Source organism: Staurois parvus, unplaced genomic scaffold (genome assembly GCF_062004578.1).
Source record: "Staurois parvus isolate SC_StPar_1 unplaced genomic scaffold, SC_StPar_1.0 ptg000449l, whole genome shotgun sequence".
NCBI lineage: Eukaryota > Metazoa > Chordata > Amphibia > Anura > Ranidae > Staurois > Staurois parvus.
In genome coordinates, this window is record NW_028318245.1 from 5,978,883 (window position 1) to 5,997,500 (window position 18,618).

The 18,618-nt window shown below is 43.6% G+C and overlaps 3 protein-coding genes across 4 annotated transcripts in view; 2 read left to right on the plus strand and 1 right to left on the minus strand.

The window, feature by feature from the left end:
* The window catches only part of LOC149453462 (uncharacterized), a 72,187-nt gene extending 60,840 nt beyond the window's left edge, over positions 1-11,347 (plus strand). The window contains exons 2-8 of one of the 2 annotated variants that reach the window (XM_089688290.1): positions 3,657-3,800; positions 3,887-3,998; positions 4,115-4,314; positions 4,399-4,555; positions 4,668-4,969; positions 5,055-5,193; positions 6,375-11,347. In XM_089688290.1, coding sequence (XP_089544416.1) covers positions 3,657-3,800; positions 3,887-3,998; positions 4,115-4,314; positions 4,399-4,555; positions 4,668-4,969; positions 5,055-5,193; positions 6,375-7,432 — 2,112 coding nt within the window. In that variant the 3' untranslated portion in view covers positions 7,433-11,347. The remainder of the gene's footprint in view (positions 1-3,656; positions 3,801-3,886; positions 3,999-4,114; positions 4,315-4,398; positions 4,556-4,667; positions 4,970-5,054; positions 5,194-6,374) is intronic. The other variant, XM_089688289.1, reaches the window with a different exon arrangement.
* The window catches only part of LOC149453465 (uncharacterized), a 50,167-nt gene that overhangs the window by 11,483 nt on the left and 20,066 nt on the right, over positions 1-18,618 (minus strand). The window lies entirely within an intron of this gene.
* The window catches only part of LOC149453466 (uncharacterized), a 130,294-nt gene continuing 125,983 nt past the window's right edge, over positions 14,308-18,618 (plus strand). Inside the window, exon 1 of the mRNA XM_089688647.1 lies at positions 14,308-14,614. Coding sequence (XP_089544773.1) covers positions 14,537-14,614 — 78 coding nt within the window. The 5' untranslated portion in view covers positions 14,308-14,536. The remainder of the gene's footprint in view (positions 14,615-18,618) is intronic.

Here is an 18,618-nt window from a genome sequence, read left to right on the forward strand (position 1 = left end):
TCCTCTACCAGATGCTCCTGCTCCTCCACTCCTGTCCGCTGAGTGGAAAAACCACCCATTTCACTCAATAATTCCTGAGCACCAATGTCCTCCTCTACCTCCTCCTCTTCTTCCTGTCCTGCCCCCACAGGGGTCATGTGGCGTTGAGATCTGTGCGCCATGTCTACCGCACCCTGACCAGCCATTGTTAACAGCATTTGTTCCAGGACGTGCAACAGAGGAATGACGTCGTTCATCCCATAGTCCTGCCGACTCACGAATAGCGTGGCCTCCTCAAAGGGCCTCAGCAAGCGGCAGGTGTCACGCATGAGCTGCCAATGGCTGACATCTAAGTTACACAGGGGAGTACCTTTATCCGCTTGTAACATCAGGAAATCGGTGATGGCCTTTCGCTGTTCGTAAAGGCGGTCTAACATATGTAGGGTTGAATTCCACCTTGTTGCAACGTTGCAGATCAGGTGATGCTGTGGAATTCCGTTCTGCCGCTGCAGCTCAAGGAGGGTGTGCTTTGCGGTGTAGGAATGGCTGAAATGCATGCAAAGTTTACGTGACATTTTAAGGATGTCTTGCAGTGGGATGGTGGATTTTAGGAACCGCTTGACAACCAGATTGAACACGTGAGCCATGTATGGCGCATGGCACAACCTTCCTTGACGCAGAGCAGACACCATGTTCTTTCCGTTGTCGGTCAACATGGTTCCGATTTTCAGTTTGCGCGGAGACAGCCATCTGTCGATTTCTCTGTTCATTACACTCAGAAGTTCCTCCCCTGTGTGACTACGTTCGCCAAGGCATACCAGGTGCAGCACAGCGTGACACCGTTGCGCCCTGCACATGTGATATGCCGGTCGGGTAATGGGACTTGGCACGGGGGTGGCGGCTGAGGACACGGCGGAAGAAGAGGTGGTAGAGGCGGACATCTTTGCTGGACCAAGGACGTGCAAACGTGGAGGCAAAAGCGGCGTGACCTGTCCAAGTTGCTGGTGCGGCTGTGCCGGCACCACGTTCACCCAGTGGGCCGTAAATGACATGTACTGTCCCTGACCGTAGTTACAGCTCCGCACGTCGGCGCTGCCGTGCACTTTGGCAGAGACCGACATGCTCAAAGACTGGCCCACCATCTCTTCTACATGTGAATGCAGGGCTGGCACTGCCTTTTTGGCGAAGAAATGCCGGCTTGGCACTCTCCACCGCGGCTCGGCACAAGCCATCATTTCTCGGAAAGGTGCTGAGTCCACCACTTGGAAAGGGAGGGACTGCAGCACCAGCAACTTGGACAGGAGGACGTTCAGCTTCTGCACCGTCGGGTGCGTGCTCGCAAACTGTTGTCTCTTGGAAACGGATTCCAAGAAAGACTGCTGACGGAATCCGTGAAGAGGAGTAGCAGGAGAAGGAGCATCTGAACGAGCGGAAGATGCCAACGAGCGACAACTCCCCTCAGCAGAGGTGTTGGAGCCTTGACTGACTGATAGAGGGCGATTGACGTCGGGTGACGGAGCAAGTAACGGAGCGGGTGATGGAGCGGGGGCTGGGGCAGGCAGAACCGCCGTATCTTTATCACGGTTTTCCCAGGCCACCGAATGGCGACGCTGCATATGCTGACGCAACGCTGTAGTCCCAACATTGGCCCCCTGGCCACGCTTGACTTTCTGGCCACATAGTCGACATACGGCTACGTTTACTTCCTCGGGCGGCTTGACGAAAAATTGCCACACCGCCGAGTAGGAAACTTTGCCCCCGCTACTCCTCACTGGCTGACTGCTACTTCCTCCGTGCACACCGGCACCACTACTGGCCGTGGTGGTAGGCTGCAGTGGAGCTGGTGCTCTACTCCGTGGCCGTTTGGCTCCACTGACACTGCTGCGACCCTGCTGCCTCCTGGGCAACCCACCGACTATTTTGCTCGCTGGCACCCTGTTCTCCTGATGATGCGGAAGCAATAGCCTGATGACGACGAGGCTGCCAAGTGCGATCAGCCTCATCATCATCAATTAGGGTCTCCGCGTCACTACTAGCCCCCTCGGCTGCGTGTGGGTCAGGAGACAGACCTGTCTCTACACCGGCTACCGAGCCACTCTCCTCGCCAGTACTTCTTCGCCTGGCTGCTGAAGAGGCGGATGTCTCCCCCCGTTCCTGACCGCCCTCTGTTAGCTCTTCCTCACTGTACAGTGGGGCTGAGCCCACAGCATGCGATACTTCGCTTGGTGAGGGAACACCAAAGGACAGGGGCAGGTCGAGGACATGTGATTTCAGTGGGCTTGCTCCCGGGCCATGCCAACTAACGGTTGTGTCTGACGTACCCACCGACCGTTGGCTGTAGGTGTCAGAGGTGACCTGGGAAGAGGAAGACGACCGAGTCAACCAATCGATGACGGCAGGGTTGTCGGTGGAGACACGACCGCTGGATGACACCGGGAGCACTGGCCTCTGGCTGCGACTAGTGCTGCCTCGACCCCTTCCTCTGCTGCCACGTCTGCTCGCTCCTGAAACATTGCCTCCTCTGCCACTCCTCTGCGTGTTGTCTGACATACTCTTTAATTCAATAAGCACCCCAAAAATAAAACCGGATTTAACTCTTTGAACGTACAATAGTGGTTGTGAAGCAGAAAGTCAGTTTATTTAGCACAATCGGTCAATTGCAGCTTGCCGTTGGCTGAAAACTGTACGTTTATGTCACTGGAATGCACTAATCACCCAAAAAATATTACCGCCACCCGGCGTGTATATGGATTTAACTCTTTGAACGTACAATAGTGGTTTTGAAGCAGAAAGTCAGTTTATTTAGCACAATCGGTCAATTGCAGCTTGCCGTTGGCTGGAAACTGTACGTTTATGTCACTGGAATGCACTAATCACCCAAAAAATATTACCGCCAGCCGGCATGTAAATGGATTTAACTCTTTGAACGTAAAATAGTGGTTGTGAAGCAGAAAGTCAGTTTATTTTGCACAATCGGCAAACTGCAGCACCAACTGTGCACGACAGCCACCAAAAAAAAAAGGGTGTATATCACTTTAAATTTTCGATTCTTTGATAGCTGTGGCCCTAAGTAACGATTCTGTGTCCCTGAGTAACGATTCTGTGTCCCTGAGTAACGATTCTGTGTCCCTGAGTAACGATTCTGTGGCCCTAAAGTCTCTGTGGCCCTAACTCTGTCCCTTAATACAGACAGGTCTGTCTCTCTTGAATGACCGGAGGCTAATGGAGAATTCTAAGATGGCCGCGATTTATAGTGCTGGCTGGCTGCTGATTGGCTAATGCGATCACATGTCATGAATGCATTATGGGTCAGCGCGCCTTGTCTGCGCGCCTTCCCAGAGATCCCCGCCCCATCTTCTCTGTCCATTTTCTCCGTGGCCACACATGTCACCGCCATTTTTGGGAAAATTTGATTCGTGCATCCGAAGTTTGCTAATCTTCGGATTCGTCGCGAATAGAATTTTTCCAAATCTTCGGAACGAATTCCACTTCGTCATGTTCGATTCGCTCATCTCTAGTCAGGACTGATAAAATGAACATACAAATGTTCTATATCTGACCCATACGCTTCTCTCCATCATCTACTGGTCATCAGTAACAGATCAAAATGTTCAGGCGGTATCATTAAAAGGGCTTACGGTGATAAATAGATATAGTGATTGCTGATCTCTCCACAGGATAACATAGTTGTGAAAAAGACATCAGGAGATGGACAGAACTCCATTATGGTTCCTCTACATTCCTTACTGGTTCCAGAAAGAAACAATGATAAGAGAATTTTGGAAGTTACTAAAAAGATAATTGAGCTGCTTACAGGAGAGGTGAGAGGTGCTGGGAATTCTGGGACATTCTCCAGTAACAGACAAGGGATGTGTCTGGATGGTGACTGTATCATTGTGTGTGTTAGGTTCCTATAAGGTGTCAGGATGTCTCCATCATGGAGTGGAGGTACTTAGAAGGACACAAGGATCTCTACAAGGACGTCATGATGGAGGATCAGCCGCCCCTCACATCACCGGGTAAGAGGAGACTTTATTGTAAAGGAGAGAGCAGTACGGAGGATCCACCTAGATCCCCCATCATCTGATAAACACATAGAAACAATGGATTCAGTCAGTGTGTGTGTTTCCTACAGATGGATCCAGTCATGGGAACCCACCAGAGAGATGTCCCCGTCCTCTGTATTCCTGGGATTCCACACAGGAAGGTCACACCATCCACCACCATCATCAGGCAGATGAATCCAGTAATGGGAACCCACCAGAGAGATGTCCCCGTCCTCTGTATTCCCCGGATTCCACACAGGAAGAAAGCAAGTTCCCTCACTATAATCTGGTAAAAGATAACAGTCACTGAGAGTTACAGTATTGTCTGCACATTATCTGCATTTTTACCATTTTATTTTAAATTTACATCCAGAGTGGAAAAATTTGTAATCTGAATATTAGTATCAAAGAAGAGATAAAAGAAGAACAGGAGGAAGATGGCGTGATGGAGGAATGGAGATATTTAGAAGGACACAAGGATCTCTACAAGGACGTCATGATGGACAATCAGCCGCCCCTCACATCACCGGGTAAGAGGAGACTTTATTGGAAAGGAGAGAGCAGTACGGAGGGTCCACCTAGATCCCCCATCATCTGATAAACACATAGAAACAATGGATTCAGTGTGTGTGTTTCCTACAGATGGATCCAGTAATGAGAACCCACCAGAGAGATGTCCCCGTTCTCTGTATTCCCCGGATTCCACACAGGAAGATCACACCATCCCTCACCATCATCGGGTAGACGGATCCAGTCATGGGAACCCACCAGAGAGATGTCCCCATCCTCTGTATTTCCGGAATTCAACACAGGAAGATCATGAGACCACCCACCATCATCAGGTAGACGGATCCAGTAATGGGAACCCACCAGAGAGATGTCCCTGTCCTCTGTATTCCCGGGATTCCACACAGGAAGATCATGAGATCCCTCACCATCATCAGGTAGATGGAACTGAGCATGTCCAACTCAAACTTGTCTCTGAACTGTATTCAATTATATTCTTCAGTGTACCTTTTGTGATTTTAGGAGGAAGAAGTGATTCATATGAAAACTGAGGTTAAACAGGAAGAAGAGAGGTACATGGAAGAAAATCAGTTGTGCATAAATGAAGCTGAAGTGATGGTGACCGTTACAAAGGAGGAATCCTCTCTAGGCATTAGCACAGGTAAGTATTGTACTGTATACACGAAATGCAACACTTTACATTTTTATTTAACTTCATCAAATGTGAAGTATGCAAGTAGACTGAAAGAGATTCAGCAAACCTTGCCTTGTCACACAGTTTGTTTCATCCATATATAGAACATCTTAAAACTATAAGATAAATGGAAAACTCTGTATTGTTTTCTATAAAAACATGACTGGTGTGCCTACCTAAATTGGTGTACTTAATAAAAAAAAAACTTTTTTCCTTACAAATGTAGAGTTACTATACGCCATCTAAAAGATCCATCACTTTTCCTCAGTAAAAATAAATGAAGTGGAGGAAGGTCCATCTCCATTCCTCAATAGAACGTCATGTTCCCAACAAATGAGGAGGAGATACTGTACACCATATGAAAGGTCCATCTCTGTTATGGACCGACCGGCGGTAGCCTCTAGCGCTTCACAGACCAGAATTCCCCAGGGCGCGGAATCTAAGTCCCGACCTGCTTGTTCACCAGGGCCCCTGATGGTGGGGATGGACTTGGAGCAAGCCGAAACCAGGTCGTGGCCCCTGGGTGCAACCAGCTGTGGTAGAGGCACTTGTTGGTGGTACGTAGCAGGTGAGAGTCTGATGTGAGGAGGCGGAGTGAGCGAAGTCAGACAGGCCAGGTCGGTAACAGCGGAGACAGGTCGGTACAAGCGGCAGGCAGAAGAATACACGGGTCACGGTCCAGGTTCGGCAACAGGAGATCAAAGGCACAGGATCAGACAGTAGAATGGTCAGGCAAGCCAGGGGTCAGAGCAGGAGACAGTCAGCGAATCAGGGTCAGGCAGGGTCAGCAGCAAAGCAATCTCTCAGGACACAGGATACAGGAAAAGACCATACGGCAATTAGAACACAGTCAGAGCCTGTTTAAATAGGGCTCCCTGCGCTCCTATTGGTGCCAGGCGCGCGAGTGCCGTCGCGGGCGCCCAGGTCCTAGTGCCTGCACGCTAGTGCGCCCCGGCATACCGCGCATGTGCAGACTCGCGTGCCGCGGTCCAGTCCGAAATCCCTGACAATCTCCATTCCTCAATAGAACGTCATGTTCCCAACAAATGAGGTAAAGGTCATTAATCTATGGAGATCTTAAACTGGTGTGCTATAATTCTAGACCAACAAACATGTTTCTATTAATAACAAGGATTTTTTTCCAACAGGTAGACACGATGGCTGGAATACCCCAGAGGGAAATCCTATCTCACCTCCAAATCCTAATGAGGAAAATCATGGCATTGAACATTGTTCTCCGGAAGTAAGCCTTTTTACTCAATATATACATCACAGACTTGATCGTATGGTGAGATCAACAGATCGATTTAATTCTGAGGAAACTGTTGAAAAATCAAATGCTCTTATCTCAATCGTCCAACCTAGCTTTCACAATGCAGATGGATCTCCAGATCCGAAGGAAACGTCTTCTAATATTGTTGACATTGCACAGAGAGATAAGAAGTTATTTCCATGTACTTTCCAAGACTGTGAAAAATCATTTCTCAAAGGACAAGACCTGGTTGTCCACCAGAGAATCCACACCGGCGAAAAACCCTTTTCATGTTCCGAGTGCAAGAAGTCCTTCGTAAAGAAATCACAACTAGTACGACACCAGAGAATCCACACCGGGGAAAAGCCCTTCTCGTGTTCCGAGTGCGAAAAGTCTTTCACCTTCCAATCCCAACTCCGAATACACCGGAGAGTCCACACCGGCGAGAAGAAGCCCTTTCCGTGTTCTGAGTGTGAGAAGTCCTTTGTAACAAAAGCAGAACTCATTCGACATGAGAGAATCCACACCGGGGAGAGGCCCTTCTCGTGTTCTCAGTGCGGAAAGTCCTTCACCCACACATCGCTGCTCTACGCGCACCAGAGAATCCACACTGGCGAGAAGCCGTTTTCCTGTTCCAAATGCGAGAAGTCTTTCAATCACAAAACGGGACTGATTCGACACGAGAGAATCCACACCGGGGAGAAGCCCTTCTCGTGCTCCGAGTGTGGAAAATCGTTCACCCAGAAATCACTACTCCATACGCACCAGAGGGTTCACACCGGCGAGAAGCCCTTTTCCTGTTCCGAGTGCGGAAAGTGCTTCTCCAATAAAGGGAACTGTGATAAGCACATGAGGATTCACACCGGGGAGAAACCGTTTTCCTGTACCGAATGCGGCAAATGTTTTGCGCAGAAGGTGACACTAATTCTCCACCAGAGTAAGCACGCCATCTGAGGCTGCTGAAACCACCAATGGTGGCCACTTATAGACCAAATCGTTTGGCCTGCAATAAAGATGAGGCAGTTTGAAGGGGTCGGCCCACCCAAATGGGATATTTTATTTTAAATTGTTTTGGTATGATCCAACGTGGCATTTTTGTAGAGCACCATACCCTCTGCCTTTTGCCCGGAAGCGAGAAGATCTGAGAACCCTGGCTTGTGGTGTAGAAAGGATGTCCCGGAAATTTCCACTGCAGAATCTTTGCTTAGTCTCACTAATAAAAAAGTCTTCTGTATCAAAGGAGGGTTTGGCTAGATCTGGGGTACCCAACCCTCATGCCTCGGACCACTGCTGGTCCGTGACCCGTTGGGGGCCGGGCCACAATGCGAGCGAGGCTGCTCATGTTTGCTCCCCCCAGCCCGGCTAGCCCCATTTTGATGTATCTCCCACTACACACAGGGGCGTATGTACCACAAGGACAACAAGGCACTTGCCTAGGGCGGCATTTTTCAAGGGGGCAGCACCTCCCCCCCCCAGAAGAAGTGATGAAAGAAGGGACAGACACGCGCACTGTGGGATCCGAGAGAGACTGCTTGATGGCATACGTAGAGCCTGACTTTTGGATATCCAGAGCTGTGAAGATGAGTGTCTCTCTATCACTGGTGGGGGGGATAGTGGAAGGCTCTTCCAGGTGGGGGGCAGGGGTGTTGTTGGTCAATGTCAGGCTCTCTCCATGGGAGGGGGAAGGGGGGGTTGTGTTGGTCGGTGCACAAAACCTAAATTCACCACTGACTACACACGGGTGTGTCCCTGCACAGGGGGTGAGGAGAGTCACTGTCGTACTAGGAAGAGGGTGCCAATTGGCTCATTGGCTTCAGAACCTGAAGAAATCCTGAGACCGATCCCAGAATCCCCTGCACCAGGCCTGATCAGTTGACCTTGAGCAGCCAAGCCGCTCAGATGCTCGGCATTCCTGTGATTTAAAATCGGTGAGCCATGGTTAGGTCAGTGGTGTGGAAGATGAAAGGAAGGTTGAAGACTCTTACGGTGCTATGGAGGCCATATTGGTGACCAGATAAAAACTAGGCTACACCCCCCCCCCCCCAACCTTCCCGGTCTATGGAGGGGTTGTCTTCTGCTCAGTGGTGCTGGGGAGGTTGGGGATTGCTGATATACAATGAAGGAAATGCGTATTTGCTCCCCTGCTGATGTTGAATGTTTGCCCACTCACAAAGAAATGATCGGTCTAAAAATCGAATGTTCGGTGTATTGTAACACTGATAGACAGAATAGCAACAACAAATTCAGCAGAAATGCATGTCTAACAAATGATGACTGATTTGTATGTTCATGAGGGAAATAAGGATTTGATCCCCTTCACAAAACATGACTTAGTACTTGGTGGCAAATCCTTTGCTGGCAATCACAGAGGTCAGACGTTTCCTGCAGTTGGCCCTCAGGTTTGCACACATCTCAGGAGGGATTTTGGCCCACTCCTCTTGGCAGATCCTCTCCAAGTCATTAAGGTTTGGTGGCTGACGTTTGGCAACTCGAACTTTCAGCTCCCTCCACAGATTTTCAATCGGATTAAGGTCTGGAGACTGGCTAGGCCACTCCAGGACCTTCATGTGCTTCTTCTTGAGCCACTCCTTTGTTGCCTTGGCCGTGTGTTTTGGGTCATTGTCATGCTGGAACACCCATCCACAACCCATTTTCAATGCCGTGGCTGAGGGAAGAAGGTTCTCACCCAAGATTTGAGGGTACATTGCTCCGTCCATCGTCCCTTTGATGCGGTGCAGTTGTCCTGTCCCCTTAGCAGAAAAACATTCCTAAAGCAGAATGTTTCCACCACCATGTTTGACAGTTGGGATGGTGTTCTTGGGGTCATAGGCAACATTCCTCCTCCTCCAAACACAGCGAGTTGAGATGATGCCAAAGAGCTCGATTTTGGTCTCATCTGACCACAACACTTTCCACCAGTCCTCCTCTGCATCATTCAGATGTTCACGGCATACTTCAGACGGCCTGGATATGTGCTTTCTAGAGCAGAGGGACCTTGCGGGCACTGCAGGATTTCAGTCCTTGTCAGCGTAGTGTGTTACCAATTGGTTTCTTTGTGACTGTGGTCCCAGCTGCCTGGAGATCATTGACAAGATCCTCACGTGTAGTTCTGGGATAATTCCTCACTGTTCTCATGATCATTGACACTCCACAAGGTGAGATCTTGCATGGTGCACCAGACCTAGGGAGACTGACAGTTGTTTTGTGTTCCTTCCATTTGTGAATGATTGCACCAACTGTTGTCACCTTCTCACCAACCTGCTTGGCGATAGTTTGGTAGCCCAGTCCACCCTTATGTAGGTCTACAATCTTGTCCCTGACATCCTTGGACAGCTCTTTGGTCTTTGCCATGGTGGAGAGTTTGGAATCTGATTGTTTGATTGCTCCCATGGACAGGTGTCTTTTATACAGGTAACAAAATGAGATTAGCAGTTCTCGGATTGTCCTTTTATCATCAGTACAAATCCAACGCATTGTGAGGGGAGATGGAGTTGGGAGAACATCTGGGAATCCTGACTTGTGATGGAGGAACGAATTCCCAGACACATCCACTGAAAAAAAGCCTTCTGTATCAAAGGAGGGTTTGGCTGGAAGTGGCCCCGGATCAAAGGAACGAGTTAGGTCCAAATATGATGATGAGCTGAAAGTTCAGAACCAGTTAGGTTGCTCCTGAACCAGAGTTTGTCTGTATTCACTGAGGGACCTTGGATGAACATGCAAAGTGGAGAAGGAAAGGAGAGTAAATGGGGTGGTTTGGTGGTTCCTACAATTGTACTTTATTATCAATATTTTGGAGAGGGAGATGGAGGTCATGTGGTGGAAGATACATACTCCATGTTTCCCTCCTCGTTGGACTCCAAGCATGGGTGACATGAGAGGCCTACCCCAGGTTGGGCTACAAAGATAAATCCAATGCATTGTGGGGAAGGGCGGGGAGCAGATCTAGGACCAGTGGATTTTAGCCAGTAACAAAAGACAACCCTTTCCACATAACAATCTCATCCATTCATCTTTTTGCCGTTCCCATTCTTCTCCTTATGTATCAAAGGGTCAGTGCCAAGCAGGGGCGGACTGATAACTCATGGGGCCCCCAGGCAATAGGAAATCATGGGGCCCTTGTGTCCTCGCCAACACTCAAACCACACCCAGAAAAGGTATCAAGGGCATCTCATGGGGCCTCCTACTGACCCCGGGCCCTTGAGCAGTGCCTGTGTGCTCGATTGATCAGTCCGCCCCTGGTGCCAAGATATTTCCTACAGACATATGTAACAAAGAGAGACGATGGAAGTGGACCTACCCACACCGCATGTGAGGAGCTTTCTGGAATCTGGTTGCAGTAGACCGCCCTCGTACATATTCCCATCAAAGATATTTCCCCTTCTTCCTGTTTGTGTCATCGAGGCAAGAACTGGGGTGAAATCTCTCCAAGGACAAGACCAGTGATGGGGGTTCAGGCAGTACTTACCCATATAAAAGAAAAATATATTTGAAATATATTTTAAAAATATTCTTCCCAAATATATTGCCATATATTTGAAATGCTACAATTTTGGCCGTATTCAATATATTTAAAAATATATTTCAATAAATTACATTACTGCCTGAACCCCCATCATTGGTCCTGTCCTTGGAGATTATATATATATATATATATATATATATATATATATATATATATATATATATATATATATATATATATAATATGGCCAAAATTGTAGCATTTCAAATAAATGACTATATATTTGTGAAGAATATTTTTATAATATATTTCAAATATATTTTTTCTTTTATGTGGGTACTTCTTTTGTTACATAAAGATATGTGTACTGTGTGACCCAAATAAAATGACATCATTGCTAAACCATAGCGTGGGCTCTTGTATCTGTTTCATATTTACCGATTCCATATATATAAATGAGACCTTATTTTGTCCAATTTGTTGACTGGTGCCACCACCACATCTAACTCTGCCCGAACTTTGCAGTGATGCAGGCCTACCAGACATAGACCTCTTCTTCAAAGCTTCTTGTTTGCCCACACCACATCAAAATATATACAAAAATTGGACAGATCAATTCTAAAGCAGGGTTTTCTTTTCTCATGCCAATCTCAAACTGTCAAAGGTCGCTCAACTAGAGGAGACAAGTTGCCAGGAAGATATGTTCAGGTCCTAAGACCTGTCCGTACTTGTCCCCTCTGACTCCCAACAGAGAAGAAGATGCTCACTAAGACACAGCATATCAAAGAAAGCGTTGGTTCAAGGTCGCTCAATCCACTTAGTGTACTCCGGAACTTGGGAGGACACCACCAGGATCTTAGCAGGCTTACGCATTTTGAGGTATGGCTCTCACCTTTCACCTCACTTCTCCGTCACCTTAGTTCATCTTCATCACCTCAATTCTCCTTCTCCACCTCACTTCTTCGTCACCTTAGTTCTCCTTCGTCACCTTAGGTCTCTTTCGTCACCTTAGGTCTCCTTCGTCACCTTAGTTCTCCTTCGTCACCTTTGGTCTCCTTCGCCACCCTAGTTCTCCTTCGTCACCTCAGTTCTTCTCTGTCACACCACTTTTGCTCTATCACTTCAGCTTTCCTCTATCAACTCAGTTCTCCTCTCTTGACGGAGGTGAACTGGGGTGATAGAGGAGACCTAAGGTGATGAAGGAGAACTAGAGTGGCGAAGGAGACCAAAGGTGATGAAGGAGAACTAATGTGACGAAGGAGACCTGAGGTGACGAAGGAGACCTGAGGTGACGAAGGAAAACTGAGGTGGCGAAGGAGAACTAAGGTGGCGAAGGAGAACTGACTTGATAGAGGAGACCTAAGGTGACGAAGGAGACCTAAGGTGGAGAAGGATAACTGACTTGATAGAGGAGACCTAAGGTGACGATAGAGACCTAAGGTGACAAAGGAGACCTAAGGTAGCGAAGGAGAACTAAGGTGACAAAGTAAAACTAAGGTGATAAAGGAGACCTAAGGTGGCGAAGGAGAACTGACTTGATAGAGGAGACCTAAGGTGACGAAGGAGAACTAATGTGACGAAGGAGAACTAAGGTGACGAAGGAGAACTGACTTGATAGAGGAGAACTAAGGTGATGGAGAACTAAGGTTGACGAAGGAGACCTGACTTGATAGGGGAGAAAGTACACAGCCTGTCTGTCGATGAGATATGCGGCACCATCTTTTTTTTTTTTTTTTTATCTCTCGTAATTTCATTAGACTGACACCCCAGGATATGCAAAACCACCATTAGCGTTGGAATAGCACATTCAGTAGGGTTCAAAATGTGTTTTCAGCAGCAACGACGAGAAACGTTTGAAGGAGCAGGATGAAAAATTGTTCTCGAATAAAAAATAAAATTCTAATGGTGTATGTTAAGTACATTTGTTCCAAAATCTATTTTAAAAGCAAACTGAAATTTGAAGCACTTTCTAACAGCTTTCATCACGTCAGTGAATGCTCGTTCACAAATCTACTAGTTTATGGCCAGGTTTAGGTAAAATATTCTTGAAAAAATATATATTTATATTAAAAAAAAAAATTTGCATTGCAAATGTTTTTTTTGTGTGTGTTTTTTTTTCTCTATCATTTTTATTTTATTATTCACATTTTGCTTTGCCAATTTTTTATGTGTGTTTGTGTTTTATTTTCCTCTGCATTTCCTGTTTTTCATTTTTACTTTATTATTCCCATTTTGTTTTGCAAATGTTTTGGTGTGTTTGTGTTTTTTCCCTCTGCATTTTATTGGTATTTTATTATACCCATTTTGCTTTGCCAATTGTTTTGGGGGGGTTTTTTGTGTATTTGTGTTTTTTGTTTTTTTTTTGTTTTTTTTTGCTAAAGTACTTCCCCAGTACTGTATTATTTTATTTTTACCATTTTGCTTTGCAATTTTTTTGTGCGTTTGTGTTTTTTTCTTCTGCATTTTGTTGGTATTTTATTATTCCCATTTTGTTTTGCCAATTTTGCTTTTTATTCCTGTGTATTTGTGTTTTTTTCTAATGTACTTCCTCTGTATTGTATTGTTATTTTATTTTTACCATTTTGCTTTGCTTTTCCAAAAAAGATTTTTATTAGAAGAAAGCAGGCATAACAATACATATACAGACGTGAATCCAAAATCGGACATATTACTGTATGTCGCCTCCCACCATTTTGCTTTGCAATTTTTTTTTTAGTATGTGTTTTTTTTCTCTGTATTTTATGGTTCCTACCCAATTGTTTTTTCCCCGTGTATTTGTGTTTTTTTTCTACTGTACTTCCTCTATATTGTATTGTTATTTTATTTTTACCATTTTGCTTTGCAATTTTTTTTGTGCGTTTGTGTTTTTTTTTTCCTCTGCATTTTATTGGTATTTTATTATTCCCATTTTGCTTTTGCCAATTTTTTTTTTTTTATAATTTCATGTATTTGTGTTTTTCTACTGTACTTCCTCTGTACTGTATTGTTTTATTTTTACCATTTTGCTTTGCAAATTTTGTTTTGTGTGTTTGTTTTTTCCTCTGTATTTTATTGTTCCTATTATGCTTTGCAATTTTCTTTTGCATGGTTTTTTTTTGTATTTTTTTGTTCCTATTTTGTTTTGTGTGTTTGTATTTTTTTTTCTCTGTATGTTATTGTTCCTATTATGCTTTGCAATTTTCTATTGCATGGTTTTTTTTGTATTTTTTTTGTTCCTATTATGCTTTGCAATTTGTGTGTGTTTTATCCTTTGCATTTTCTCAATGTTTTATTGTTATTTTCCATTTTTTAATGGAAAAAAAATAAAAACAAAAAGCAACTGTACACCTTAATTTTTTTTTTTTTTTCACAATCTTTTTCACATAGACATAAAAATATGAGAATGAATAAATGTGAGCCTCTGTACGGCCATTTTATTGTAGTCCATGAGTGAAGACAACTAGAAATGAAGACCAAGAAGCACATCCATGGCTGACGGCTACAACAATATGGAGGAGAAGAACCAATCACTGCAAAGCCTGTATTTTACCCATAATGCCGATGATTGGGGGATGGGCAGTCTTGTTGCAGGAAGAGAGTGGAGCCGAGTGTGAGCCATGGAGGCAGACTGCAAGCGCCTCTCCGAGCGGATACTACGGCTCACCATGGATATCATCTACCTGCTGACCGGGGAGGTGAGGAGGATTCTGGGAGCGCAGTGGCGACGTTTATTTATTTATTTTTCTAACACCAACCAGAATATTATTTACTGCAATTTTAGTTCAAGGACAGAAAATTGCCACAAAATGTGTATGGGGGGGGGGGGGGGGTTTGCTCAATCTCTTTTAACTTTTGTAAAAATGATACATTTTTAAACCGCTTATATGCTACTTGTAATTAAAGAAAATATTACAAATTGGGTAAAGTTCATTTAAACTGATGATTGTTTAACAAATTAAAAGACACATTTTTCATATATTTTGTAATATATAATAAAACGCATATCAACATGCAGTGTGTGTGTGTGTATGTATATGTGTGTATGTATATGTGTATATATATTTATTGAGATATATTGAATACGGCCAAAATTGTAGCATTTCAATATACAGTGTGTGTGTGTGTGTATATATATATATGTATATATATATATATATGTGTATATATATATATATATAATTTATTTATTTATTGAAATATATTTGAATATGGTCAAAATTGTAGTATTTCAAATATATGTCAATTATATTTAGGAAAAATATTTTTAAAATATTTGCCCTATATTCTGCAATAAAAACGCATTTCAACATACAGTATGTGTATGTATGTGTATATGTGTGTATATATATATATATATATATATATATATATATATATATATGTGTGTGTGCGTGTGTATATATATATACACAGAGAGATGTATTTAAATATATTTTGAAATATATTGAATATGGCCAAAATTGTAGTATTTCAAATCTATGTCAATATATTCGGGAAAAATGTTTTAAAAACATTTGTCCTATATACAGTAATAAAAATGCATTTCAATATACAGTGTGTGTGTGTGTGTGTGTGTGTATATGTGTATATATATGTATATATATATATATATATATATATGAGAGATTTATTGAAATATATTTTGAAATATACTGAATACGGCCAAAATTGTAGTATTTCAAATATGTCAATATATTCAGGAAAAATATTTTTTAAATATTTTTCCTATATTCTGCAATAAAAACGCATTTCAACATACAGTGTGTGTGTGTGTATGTATGTATGTGTGTGTATATGTATATGTGTGTGTATATATATATATATATATATATATATATATATATATATATAGTTGCAAGAAAAAGTATGTGAACCCCTTGGGATTACGTGGAGTTTTGCATGAATTGGGCATAAAATGTGCTCTGAATGTCATCTAAGTCACAACAATAGAAGAACACAGTCTGCTGAACATAATACTACACAAACAGATGTTGCCATGGTTTAATTGCACATAACATGTAAACATTCACAGTGCAGGGAGGAAAAAGTATGTGAACCTTTGGACTTAATAACTGGTTGACCCTCCTTTGGCAGCAATAACCTCAACCAAACGTTTCCTGTAGTTGCAGATCAGACCTGCACAACGATCTGGAGTAATTTTGTACCACTCCTCTTCACAAAGCTGTTTCAGTGTAGCAATATTCTTGGGATATCTGGTGTGAATCGCTCTCTTAAGGTCATACCACAGCATTTCAATCAGGTTGAGGTCAGGACTCTGACTGGGCCACTCCAGAAGGCATATTCTGTGCTGTTGCAGCCATTGTTTTGTTGAATTACTTTGTATGCTTTGGGTCATTGTCCTGTTGCATCACCCATCCTCTGCGGAGCTTCAGTTGGCGGACAGATGGTCGTACGTTTTCCTGCAAAATGTCTTGATAAACTCTGGAATTCATTTTCCCATCAATGACAACAATCCGTCCAGGCCCTGAGGCAGCAAAGCAGCCCCAATCCATGATGCTCCCTCCGCCATGTTTTACAGTGGGGATGAGGTTTTGATGTTGGTGTGCTGTGCCTTTTTTTCTCCACACTTGGGTGTCCGTTTATGAACCAGCAGTAATAGATCGCTGCTCAGTTCTCCAGCATTCTCAGCAGAACACAGTTCTCCTGTGAATGCCGTTTATGAAGCATATGTAGATCAGTTCTCCAAACGAAGGGAGAACGGTCTACAAACGCTGGAAAACAGTTGATTTTACTATAATCTCGCGAGATTACAGTAAAAGATCAGTTTACTAAACAGAGGTAAATCATCTCTGCTTAGTTTGCAGTCCCTCCGATTCTCCAGCTCTGGGCTGGAGAATCTGGAGGGAGAACACAGATCTCCAGAGAAGGGCTGAACATGTTCTCCTGGGTCAGTGATGGTGTGACCCTCCTGCGCTCCAAGTGTATATTTAAAAAATATATTTTTAAATAAATCAAATAAATATGTGTGTAAATCCCAAAGGGAGCTGCTAGCATTAAATCATATACCAGTGATTAAGTAAATATAAAACATAAGGAATGCTGCGCTACATTCAAATCAAACAAAATGTGAATGTGGGATCCCAAAATATTAAATAAAAAAATGTGACAATATTATCAATACAGGTCTATACGTGCTCACTGATAATAACATAAATCAAATAAATAGCTCAAAAACATGTGGAAACACAAAAAACAATATCTATATATATGTGCATAAACCAAAAATACACACATATATAATGTAATCACACGTGCCTATTGTGAAGTGAAAAATAACCATAATAATGGTACACACAAAGTTATATCTCAAAGTCCAAAATATAAATATTGTTGGTGAACCAAACAGTAAACGGTGCTTCCAATTTATACTGTTAGTGACCACAGGTGAAAACTCGTGCAGGTTTCTGGGTGTATACAGATCTGCGAATCCAACCACCATCTGAATTAGCCTCTCACCTCATCCCTTCGACCCTTGCGGATCAAAGAGCAGTAGTGGATCCCTCTCACAGATCCTCCAGGCACCAAAACACTCCAAAGACAGTTTTCTCAGAGTATAATATTCCCACTATGGCTCTTCTCCAGGAAAAGTTGTAATATCAATCTCTCAAAATGAGACAAAGGAATCCTCCCATAGTGTAGTATATTTCATTATACCATAGGAACATGTAGCATATTTACATTGAAACTTACGTAGCAGCCAGTCCAAGAAAAAACCTCATGCTTTCAGATGAGGATATATCTGTTGGGTGTACAGCTGAATGCACAGGTGTACCAAGATGGCCGCCACGCCGGAAATACGTCACCGCGTTAAGCCGACGCGTTGCGTCACAGTGTCATGTGACTTCATCAGAGCTTTCCGGCGTGGCGGCCATCTTGGTACACCTGTGCATTCAGCTGTACACCCAACAGATATATCCTCATCTGAAAGCATGAGGTTTTTTCTTGGACTGGCTGCTACGTAAGTTTCAATGTAAATATGCTACATGTTCCTATGGTATAATGAAATATACTACACTATGGGAGGATTCCTTTGTCTCATTTTGAGAGATTGATATTACAACTTTTCCTGGAGAAGAGCCATAGTGGGAATATTATACTCTGAGAAAACTGTCTTTGGAGTGTTTTGGTGCCTGGAGGATCTGTGAGAGGGATCCACTACTGCTCTTTGATCCGCAAGGGTCGAAGGGATGAGGTGAGAGGCTAATTCAGATGGTGGTTGGATTCGCAGATCTGTATACACCCAGAAACCTGCACGAGTTTTCACCTGTGGTCACTAACAGTATAATTTGGAAGCACCGTTTACTGTTTGGTTCACCAACAATATTTATATTTTGGACTTTGAGATATAACTTTGTGTGTACCATTATTATGGTTATTTTTCACTTCACAATAGGCACGTGTGATTACATTATATATGTGTGTATTTTTGGTTTATGCACATATATATAGATATTGTTTTTTGTGTTTCCACATGTTTTTGAGCTATTTATTTGATTTATGTTATTATCAGTGAGCACGTATAGACCTGTATTGATAATATTGCCACATTTTTTTATTTAATATTTTGGGATCCCACATTCACATTTTGTTTGATTTGAATGTAGCGCAGCATTCCTTATGTTTTATGTTCTCCTGGGTGTCATAAACTGTGAATGACCAGAGAATATCTGTGATCCTC